Source organism: Xenopus laevis, chromosome 8S (assembly GCF_017654675.1).
Source record: "Xenopus laevis strain J_2021 chromosome 8S, Xenopus_laevis_v10.1, whole genome shotgun sequence".
Classification (NCBI taxonomy): Eukaryota; Metazoa; Chordata; class Amphibia; order Anura; family Pipidae; genus Xenopus; species Xenopus laevis.
Window position 1 is genome coordinate 47,693,981 of NC_054386.1, and position 11,303 is coordinate 47,705,283.

The following is an 11,303-nucleotide window of genomic DNA, read 5'->3' on the forward strand; positions in this document are numbered from 1 at the left end:
TGCATGATTCCAAGGCTTCGCTTAAAGTAAGGAGGGCCCCAAAGATGCTCCGCCCCTTCACCATGCAGAACTGACAGGACGATAATAAAGTGCCAGAAAACGAAATCAAACGTGAAAAAAGAATCCTCGCCAGAATCTTTCTGTCAGAATTGAGAAGGGCAATCGGCCTCCAGTTCTCAACCTTCTCATCATTCTTCCCCTTTGACAGCAAAATTAAAGAAGAACACCTCATTGACTCAGGCATACCCCTCTCCAAACATTCATTAAAGATCTTAACTAACACCGGGACTAGCAGCGATTTAAAGGTTTTATAAAATTCTGCATTTAGCCCATCAGGCCCTGGAGCTTTCTTGTTATGCATTCTATCAATCGCACCCACCACCTCTTCTTCCTCAATATTTGCTGTAAATGGGGAAAAGTTCAAATTTACTGTATCAGGTCCTGGGGTCGCTTTTAAGAAATTCTCAGTCCTTTCCCTCTCCAAAGTTTTACTTCTGAACAGACCAGCATAATACGACCTTACAACCCCGAGGATAGCCTCCCTGGATTTCTGAAAAACTCCCTCGGAGTCAATAAGGCCAGTCACCTGCTTTTTCTTAAAGGTCTCTCTACAATTCTGAAAAGGATCAGGGGAGTTTTTTGCCCCAAAATCTCTCTCCAGAATCATAGAGTCTTGCGACTGTACTGATGTTGTCTAATGTTGATGTTGTCTAATCAGATATTTCAACCGGGCAATTTTCTCCCCCACCACCTAGGGTTGCCACCTTTTCTGGAAAAAAATACCGGCCTTCCTATATATTCATCTTTTTTCCCTATTAATAACATTGGGATCAACCATCATTTTTACTGGCCAGGCCAGTAAGATACCGGCCAGGTGGCAACCCTACCACCACCCCGGCCGCAATTAAGGTTTCCAACTTCTTCCTCAGAGACTGGTATGTTTTTGATCTTAAACCCTCCAGTTTAACAGATAGTTTTGTGAAGAAGGTTCGGATTTCTTTTTTAGTTGCCTCCCACCAGTGTACTACAGAATCAAAAAAATCCAACTTAGACCATTGGGCTTCAAAAAATCTTTTGAAGGAACCATTCTCTGCTGCATCTTTTAAAGAATTAATTCCTAGCCCCCACAAACCCCTCCCTCTCCTAGGAAGGTTTGACAGTCCCAACTTACAAGAAACCATGAGATGATCTGAAAATTCTACTATAGATTCTTTAACCTCAGAAAAAGTTTAATTTTCTTTAACAAAAATCAAATCTATACGGCTACTCCTATTTGCACAGAAATATGTATGTATACCCTTCCTCCCTCCCCACACAGCTACATCGATTAATCCAGCCTGTTTAATCATGTTTGATAAAAAAGACTCCTTCATATTTATTAAATTTCCCAGTCCTATCACCTGGATTTAATGTCTGGTTGAAGTCTCCAGCTAACACCACTGGGTAAGAAACATAAAGGTACTGCTTGATCTCTTCTAACAAATCTTTTCTTTCTACAATTGTGTGAGGGGCATAAACATTTATGAATCTGAAAATTTCACCTTTAATATCCACATCAAGTAGAATACACCTACCAAAACTAATGTCCAAACGTCTCTTTTTAGAAAAGCCTTTAAAAATGATTCCTATTCCCCCTGCTGATTCCTCTGCAATTGAACAAAAAGATGGTCATAATTGCCAGTCCATTTTTGCACTAAATACATCCACTTTGTTTGATAATCTAGTTTCTTGTAAAAAATAAATGTCTGATTCTGTTTTACTTAAGAAATCATAAACCTCCCTTCTCTTATTCACATTCTTTATGCTGCACACATTAATAGTGCTAATTGAAATTACTTGTTCAGGCATCTTGGGGATTTAGCCAGCCTTCCCATTTTAACTTCTCCGTGCCTTTTAGATTGAGGCTTCTCTGAAGCACCCAAAAAATTGTCATCAACAAACAAATCCTCTTCATCCACTGACTCCCACTACTCCTCACTATCATTCCTTCCTTTCCTCTTTTTCCCTTGTTCTTCCATTATCTCTGTCTCCATAGGGGAAGGATTTAAAATTTCTGAGACCTTCCCTTTTTTCTCTCCCTTCTTTTGATTTTTTTAGTGGTAATGGTTCACTCTTTTTTAAAATACTTTTCCCTTTTTTTAACCTTACTTTTCCCTTTTTATTTTTATCATTCTTACCATCTTCCTTTCTTATCCTTCTCACTTCCTCTTCTTCCTCTGCCAAATCTCCCCAAGACTTCCCAGAAGGTAATTCAAACCTATTTGAAATTGTAATGTTACTTCCCACAACCATTTTCCCCACAACCTTACCGGACCTTTTTCCCACCACCTTCCAATCCTCCTCCCTGCCTTTTGAAGTCCCTCCATCATTTTCCCCCATTCCCATTTGCAGCCTGGGAAGCACAGTCCTCTCTACCTCCTTCTCCCACCTGCCTATTTCCTATATCCTGGCCCACCTCTATAGTCATGTCTTCTTGCAAAAACTCCTGCTCCACCCTAGGACAACTTCTAACAATATTATGCCAGGCCTCAGGACAGTCACGATGTGTATGGCCCAGTTCTGCACAAAGGTTACATCTTACCTTATCACATTCTTTGCTAAGATGCCCCTGGGCCCCACACAATGCACACAGTTTCACTGTACAATCTCCTGCCAAATGTCTTCTTGAGCTGCAATTGTAACACTGACAGGGCTGCCCTGGATAAAAACAAACCCCCCTCTCTTTCCCAATGAAAAAGGAATTTGGGAGATACTGAGTCACATTGTTATCAACATTCAATTTAACTTGAACCTTCCATCCCACTACCCAAAATCCCTCCTCATTAAAGATTGATTTTAAAGGTGTTTGGACAGTGCATTGTCTTCTTACTCAAACCAGAACATCCTCAGGAGGTATAGATTCATTTTTAAATATAATAGTCACCGTCTTAACATCAGGTTTTGAAACTGGGATTGCTCTGAAACCTTCCCACATTGAGGATGTTCTCTTTTCCTGATATAGATTCCAAAATCTGTCCAAACCTTGCGACAACTTGAAACTGAACTCAAATTCCACATCTGAAACCCCAATAAAGGCATACACATCAACAGGAGTAAACCCCATAGATTTTTACAGACATATCTACTGCCCGGGCACTTTTCCTTTTTTCCTTACCATCTAATTGTAACAACATTCCTTCGCTTAAACACAGTGCCATCATACATGGGTTCCTCCTGCCTTACAAAAAATCTTCTCTTCTCCCAAAAACTTTTACTTCCTTGTTGCACATCACCTGCATCATTTACCTGTGCAGCCCTTTGATTTTGCTCAGCAGAATTAACTCCCGCACCTCCCCCACTCACTGCATTAACCACTCCATTGCCAGAAGGTATAAGCAGAGCAATCCCACCAGTAGCAGAAACATTAGGATTTAAGTTGGAATGGTTGGTGTTTGTAGCAATAGAATTAGAAGCACTTTGATTAGAAGCAACAAGGTTTGAGTCAGAGCAATTAGGGTTAGAAACAGAAGGGACAGGTGTAGAAACAACAACAGTTTGTGTTTTCTCTGCTCCCTCCCCCATATGCACAGAGTCCAAATGCGCAGCTGCAACCGATTTTACTTTTTCTGCAGTTCTTTTCATTTCATCAAAACGATCTTTATTTTGAAAAGTCTCTTCCCAGGGTTTAATAATTGTTTCTATTTCTTCATTAATCTCCTCCAACTCTTTGTTTTTCTCTGCCAGCTTTCTTATTCTTAAAGTCCTTAACAATCCTTTAGTAAATGTAAGGTTTGCAATTTCCAGCTCAATGTCTTTTTCTAATTTACTTTTTCTCTTTCTAAGTGAGTCCATAGCCTTTAAAGCTGCAACAATCCATGTGGAATCAACACAAGAATCAATGTCTTTACTCTCTGCAGTAACACAGTCTCCATGTATTTGCACAGCACCCTTTGCCCCTACCTTAACTCTGGGCTCCTCTGCACAGTCCAAAGCCCACTCAGCCATTTCCACAGCAAGGCTTCCACAGGCACAATCGGCAGCATTCTCTGCAGCCACTTCCGCATCACGTGTTCCCTTCTCCGGGTCTCTCTCCCAGCATGCACTGCTAGCCTTGCAATGCTTTAGGGACTCACTGGTAAGCGCCGCACTCACATCACAGGTCTGCTCTGTCTCACCTGCCGCCATTACTGCCGCCTTCTCCACACCAACACTAAAAGTCCCGCTCCTCTCATGGGTCTCAGATTATCTAGGCTAAGGATCCCCCTACCCCCTTCCGTTGTGCTTACCACCAACCTGAATAAAAACCTGAATAACGACACGGAGACTTCTTAAGGTGGCAAAATCTGTGGAGGTCACGTATTTTATTAACAAAGTTATATATATATGTGCCAAGGACTAGGTACACCCTGACCACCAGCTGCGGCTCCTATAATCGCCAAGAACGTGGGCCTGGTGCCCACACCGTACCAAACAGTTATTTTAGAGAGCAGGGATCATGGGGCAGAGCGCCCGCTGTTGACCAACCAGTAGCCCATCCCCCTGCTCCCTATCATGTGCAATAATGGCGCTAACCCAGCCTCTCGCATGACACAGACAAGACCGTGCAGTCAAAGTCTGCTCCACACTCGCGACTTTCCGAGGGTTGGCCTGCACTTCACTGAAAAAACCATCCATCTTCCTGGAGCCGCACTGATGCCTTGTCACTGAAAACGCAGCTGTGTCAGGGTGGTACCTATTGACCTACACAGATAATGGTGCCCCAGAGGAAGGCAAAAAACTCAGGTGCTTTTTTGGCCAATTAGCAGCCTGATGAAAAATTCCTTCCTGACCCCATAAGGGCGATCGGTTGCTAGAAACCCTGGAGCACCGTCTTTTCGTATCTTCTTGCTCTTTACCTGGGATGGGAGGGTGGGAGAAAGAAAAAACAGGTTATGTTTTACTGGCCTCCTGCTCCTCCTTAAAAAGCCCCTTCCTGGCTTACCTGCCCCCTGGCTCCGCCCTTCAGCCCGCCCCCTTTTTTCCCGCCGAAAAGGGGGACCTATTGTTGTAACTCCCTGTGAGAGAGAGTGGGGGCTGACAGCCGATACTCACAATACACATCTAGCGGGGGAGGGGGCCTAGCCTAAACTCATCTCGACCCTATGTGGGCCTCGTTCCTCCTAGGCTAAGGATCCCCCTACCCCCTTCCGTTGTGCTTACCACCAACCTGAATAAAAACCTGAATAACGACACGGAGACTTCTTAAGGTGGCAAAATCTGTGGAGGTCACGTATTTTATTAACAAAGTTATATATATATGTGCCAAGGACTAGGTACACCCTGACCACCAGCTGCGGCTCCTATAATCGCCAAGAACGTGGGCCTGGTGCCCACACCGTACCAAACAGTTATTTTAGAGAGCAGGGATCATGGGGCAGAGCGCCCGCTGTTGACCAACCAGTAGCCCATCCCCCTGCTCCCTATCATGTGCAATAATGGCGCTAACCCAGCCTCTCGCATGACACAGACAAGACCGTGCAGTCAAAGTCTGCTCCACACTCGCGACTTTCCGAGGGTAGGCCTGCACTTCACTGAAAAAACCATCCATCTTCCTGGAGCCGCACTGATGCCACACAATGGAAAAGAAGGGAAGGGTGCCACCTATCCTTTTCCATGGCCCACCTAGACCTCCTGCGACCTCCACCATTCTTCTATATAATTCCTGAAGTTTGCCCAGAACAAATCCAAACCTTCCTCTGTCAAATGTACTTTATCCTTTCTAAAAAGCTGTGTTTGTCGGTACCTTATATTGTCATGTCTAATTACCCCGTTACCTGAGGAACACATGATCTTGTGCATGGCCCGGTTTACTTTTTTCCTGGCTCTTTCAATGCCCTGGGGGGAAACTGCTCCTCGCCATTCTCCTCTCTGTATGATGTCTGACCAAGCCACTCCCCCTATCTTGTTGCTGGACATTAAATCCTCCAAGTCCTTTCTCATGCTTTCTATCAACGCTGGGGTTTTGATTGACGTAAGGTCATTTCCCCCAGCATGTACTATCACCAGGTTTATGAACTTGAACTTCTGTATTGAACTATACAACCGGCCTCTCATTTGTTCCCACTTCATGCCTCTCCACCCCTGCCATGTAATCTTCATGTGTTCCTCCGGTAACCCCAACTGCTTGCCTGCTGCATGCTGTCTTGCCCAAAAAATAAAGGAGTGGCCTATGATCAAAATGTTGCAGGTAGCTTTTCCCCCTGCAGCAACAAACCAAAGAAAAAAAAAAAAAAAGGGGGGGGGGTAGGTTAAAAATTGTAGGATTACTACTGTGTTACATTTATGGGGCGTATGTATTTTTTGTATGCTTTTGATTTCCACCTCCCAATTCCTTTTATCCTATCCTCTGTTTCTCCCCTCATTGCTGCTTCTGTTGCTGCCCCTATCCTGAATGAATGTGATCCAAATTTTTTAGGATCCCATCCGTTCGCAATGACTGCCTTTTTGAGCACTTGCCTAAATTGAAATGCTGACATGGGGGATAAGTCCCTGTGAATTAACAAAAGGTGCCCCCCTGCTGGGCGCATCCCTATGTAATCCTGCAAGGCCTTGACCGGGCATGTTATTCTCGAAGTTTTTTGTATACTGAACCATCTGCCCTTACCCAACTGATCTGTTTTTGATCTACTGATGTAAACTAACAACTTCCTGTCCTGTAATAAAACCTGGCTATACATTAAACCTTTATCTGTTACCTTCTTGGATGGGGGGACCAATTCGCTTATCCTAAACGCTCCTCTGAAAGCCAGAGCGAAGGCTGCTCTAAACAAAATACATTCAAATTGGTCTGAACACACCTCCTCAAGAGAGTTCAGAATCATTTTTAGTCTGCATTCAATTATGGGTTCTCGCTTATCGACCCTGGGGCCTTCAACTCTTGCCCATCCCTTCATTATTTTCCTAACTAATGGATCATGTGTGATATCTGCTCTACCCTTTACTATGGAAAAATGAGAAATTGCGGCTAATGGGTTGCTGGCTCCTGCTCTTGACTTTCCTTCTCTGTACAGGACCATTAAAAATGACACCAAATCCTTAGTGCCTTGATTGCTCTTACCGCTTCTGCAGAATATCTGCCATCTCTTCCAGGCCCTTTTGTAGCTGGAAAGAGTCTTTTCGGATACTGCCCTTTCACACAATTCTTCTAAGAGGGGGTCACGAGCTGCCATAAATTTTTAGGGCATGCGTAAGCTGATTTTTCCGCATATGGAGCGCACTTAAAGAAAATATCCCACTTTTCTCTAGACAAGGCATCTGCTATAGTGTTTTCTACCCCTGGTACATGTTGGGCTCTGAACGATATATTAAACCTCATACAAATCAGAACCAGATGTCTTAGTAGTCCAATTACTGGGGTTGAGTCTGATGACAGGTTATTCACTGCGTGGACCACTCCCATGTTATCAGAAAAGAACTTAATTGCCCTATCCTTCAAATCTTCTGCCCAAAGCTCCAATGCTACCAAGATTGGGAATAACTCCAACAATGTCAAATTCTTTGTCAGACCTTTGTCATGCCATGCTTGCGGCCACCTGGCCGCACACCATTTCCCTGCCAAGTAAGCTCCAAAGCCAACGCTTCCGGCTGCATCTGTGAAAAGCTCTACCTCTTGATTAATTTGTGTTTCTGCTAACCATAACCTGACACCATTGAATTTAGATAAGAAACAGTTCCATATTTTCAAATCTGCTTTCATTTCCTTTGTGACCCTTATTTTATGAAATGGTTTATTAACCCCTGATGTGGATTTTTCCAATCTCCTGTTAAAAATGCGACCCATTGGTATTATCCTGCATGCGAAATTCAATAGACCTAGGGCTTGTTGCATTTCCCTCAGTGATACTTTATTCGCTGCTTCCAATCTCCTAACTGCTTGCCTAGTTTTTACTACCTTTTCTTTTGGTAATCTACACATTTTGGCCCCTGTATCAATCTCAATACCCAAAAAGGTCAATTTTGTGGTTGGTTCTACTGTTTTGTCAACGGCCACTGGCACTCCTAATTCCTTCAACATATGCAGAAATATTGCTAATGTGTCCTGACAGATTGAAGAGTGTCTGGGGCCTATGATCAGGAAATCATCTAAATAGTGAGCTATAGCTTTGTTGCCTGATCTTTTATATAACTGCCAATGCAAATAGGTGCTGAAAGTCTCAAAAAATGAACAAGAGATTGCGCAGCCCATGGGTAGACATAGGTCGACATAAAATGCTCCCTGAAAATGACAACCTGTCAATCTAAAGCTTTCTGGATGTAAGGGTAACAACCTAAATGCAGATTCGATGTCTACCTTTGCCAACAATGCCCCTTTTCCTTGACTCCTAACTATTTCCAATGCTTCATCGAAAGACTGATATTGTACTTTACACTGTTCCTCGTCTAAAGCATCATTCACCGATTCTCCTTCTGGATATGAAAGGTGCTGTATCATTCTAAATTTTCCTGACTCCTTTTTTGGGACTATACCTAAAGGTGACACTACTAGCCCCTCAATAGGCAAGTCCTCGAATGGTCCTGCCATTCTCCCTGCTTTTATTTCTTTTTCGATTTTGTGCTTCAAAACTTCGGTATGTCGACTAGCTGATTTCAAATTTTTAAAAACTTTGCTGGGTGGGGGAGGGTGTAAAACTGGGATCCTAAAACCTTCCAAAAAACCTTTTGTTAAAAATTTTGCGGCTTCCTTGTCTGGGTAACTTGCCAACTCTTTACTTAGCCTGGCTGTCTGTATTGGCGTTTCCGCTCTTCTGGTAAGCTGTTCGAAAAGGCTGCCTGTTTATCTGACCTTCTTTCTTTTTATTACATTCAGATACCGCATGAGAAGATCCGCAAGCCAAACAAGAATGCTTAAACCTGCACGCATAGCCCCTAGTACACCTTTTCTCGTTGTACGCAAAACAGATGTTTCTGGGCTTAAAAGCATATGACCCTTTATTGCCATTGCCAGCTGAACCATTATCTTTTGAAACCAATCTCGTCCACAAATCTATATCCTTTTGTCCAAAAGACAAGACCTTGCTACTCAATATCTTCTTCCTAAAAGCCCTGTCATAATCCGACCATGAAGAGCCTCTATAAAACAAATATGTATCGACTATTGTGTCTATGTACTTTATAATATTCAAACATTGTTCTGGTTTTTTCTCTAAGTATACGCTTGCAAAAACCAAGAATCCCTTCAACCAATCGAAAATTGTTTTTCCCTTTTTTCCTTTCTCTTCGGTTTTCACCCCGTTATCCTTTGCCTGAACAGCTTCCCTAGTCAACTCATAGATATCCACAAATTTTCCAGCCTCAATATTTTTCCTAGTTTTCCTCAGCAAGTGATCTGCTGTTTCTGTCAACGCGCATGCGTAAGTATCTGCTGCTCCAACTAGCACCATTGATTGACTACTTTCTTTTGTTTTTCCTAAACCTTTTTCTTTCCCTTGTCCTCTAAAGAATTTTTTCATTAATGATAATATCTTTCCTCCCTCAGTCTCACTATCTGACCCCTCAAAATCAGATTCCGAATCAGAAGAAATATTCAACTCACCCATAGTAGTCTTCCGTGTAGGCACCTTGGTCCTGTCGCCGTTCTGTGAAGACTGCCCTTCTGTACTGGATGAAGCCCTCTCCCTTCCTTCCTGCCGTCTTGAAGGTCCTGCTTCCTCCTCTCCCTTCTGCTCTCTCTCCTTTCTCCATTGGATCCAACTCTCCTCCTCCTCTCGGTTTCTAAAATAAAAACTTGGCACCCGGTTATTTCCGTAACCAATGTCTTCCTGCCACATTCCCTTTACTGGCCTCCTTTGCCGATGCCCGTGGCTGCTTGCAGGAAAAAAACTCACAATCATCCTCGTAATTGTATTCCTCGATAAAATAGCAAGAGTCATCATCTTCCCATTGGTCATACTCCCCAGACCACTGTGGCTGGCTCCAGTGTCTTGAGGTTTGAAAATACGAGTGACCACCTGTTCCCCTGGGCCTGGAGTTCCCTCCCCCCCTTGGGAAAGGTCCTGGGTGCCTGGCCCTAGATTGGTTTGGGGTGGATTCTGCCTCCATCCCCCATTCTCCTTCGTCGGAGCCCTGCTCCTGTTCCCAGCTCCCTCCCCCTCTATGGGCATTCCTATGGATCGGGGGAGTTGTAGGGGCTGGACTGCTGGGGTTGTTGGGGCGGGCCTGGCTTTTCCCCCCGCGTTTTCCTAGTTCCCGGCCCTTGCTTCTTGGAGGGACCCCCCTCTGGCTACTGGGAGGGGGGTTCCCTGTTTGGGCGGAGATGGGGTTTGTATGGCGGGGTTTTAATAAGATAGGGCCCCTGGTTGGTGTCTTGCCCCGTGGCGTAAATGCTCCCCGATCGTTGGTGGGCTGGCGTGATGAGCAAAATTGGGGCCCCTTGGGTGCTGCATGGGGTATTGTGGCCTCCTTCTCCCCCGGCTGTGGACCTCTGTGGCTGGCCGTAATCGGGCTCTTAGCGGTGTGGACCGCTCCGGCTCCCTTACCTCCTTCCGGTGCGATGACGTCATCCGAGTCTCGCGATGCCTGCATCTTCATACCGCCGCATGCTTAAAGGGATACTTGTGCTTGTTTGTGAAACATCCATATCAGACAATATAACTGGAGATCTTTCCAAATCATCTGACATGGCTTGAGAGTTTGTTTCCATCAGTTCCTCTTCCACACTACTTTCACTGTCTCTCTTATATTCCACCTTATTCCTGCTGGTTTTAGCTTTGCTTGTACTTTTCTCCACCTCCATTTTCTGTCTCAATCCTTTCCTTCTTTCTGCAACTCCTTTTTCTTTCTTCACATGGGACGAAACTCTTCTTTCCATTTTATAAAAAAATATGAAAGGGCTGGAAATAAGTTCCCAAAAACAGGAAAAAAGCTGCCCCCAGACCCTTAGAGGGCCAGGGGAAATTGCACCACACAGGAGCTCCACAAAACATGCCTGCTTACTTTGTGGATCAGATAGGAATATTTTTATTAGTGAAAACTTAACAAATACAATATTACTTTCAATTCAGAAAGAAACTAAATATTCAGACCATTTTCATAAAAAGTTAATAATTTTTCAGGTTTCCCATCATACAAAACTTTCTCAGAGTCCTTCTGTCCATGAAATAGATGTTCAACCCGACCACAAAGTCCCAAGTCCGACTTCCAATTATTAGGCCGTCACACCACCCTCCTCCCTTTCTCCATACACAAAGCTTTGCATTCACACAGGCTAAGATATAAATGATACAGATAAGTCGGGTCTCCTGAAGGAAAAACACCTCTGAGCTTGAGTTTGCCAAACTTTCAAAAGC

General features: G+C 43.9%; 1 protein-coding gene across 3 annotated transcripts; it reads right to left on the reverse strand.

Moving 5' to 3' along the window:
* Positions 1–4,307: 4,307 nt before the first annotated feature.
* Positions 4,308–10,570, reverse strand: LOC121397561. 3 transcript variants are annotated; one of them, XM_041574442.1, is made up of 2 exons: positions 9,551–10,565; positions 4,308–4,874 (listed from the first exon to the last, which is right to left on the reverse strand). In XM_041574442.1, the coding sequence occupies exons 1-2, from the start codon at positions 10,116–10,118 to the stop codon at positions 4,720–4,722; spliced, it is 723 nt and encodes a 240-aa protein (XP_041430376.1). In that variant the 5' UTR covers positions 10,119–10,565; the 3' UTR covers positions 4,308–4,719. The 3 variants fall into 3 exon arrangements, with proteins under 3 accessions (XP_041430376.1, XP_041430374.1, XP_041430375.1); XM_041574440.1 differs by lacking the exon at positions 4,308–4,874 and adding an exon at positions 5,221–7,180 and having other exon boundaries at positions 9,551–10,570; XM_041574441.1 differs by lacking the exon at positions 4,308–4,874 and adding an exon at positions 5,221–6,218.
* Positions 10,571–11,303: the final 733 nt, after the last annotated feature.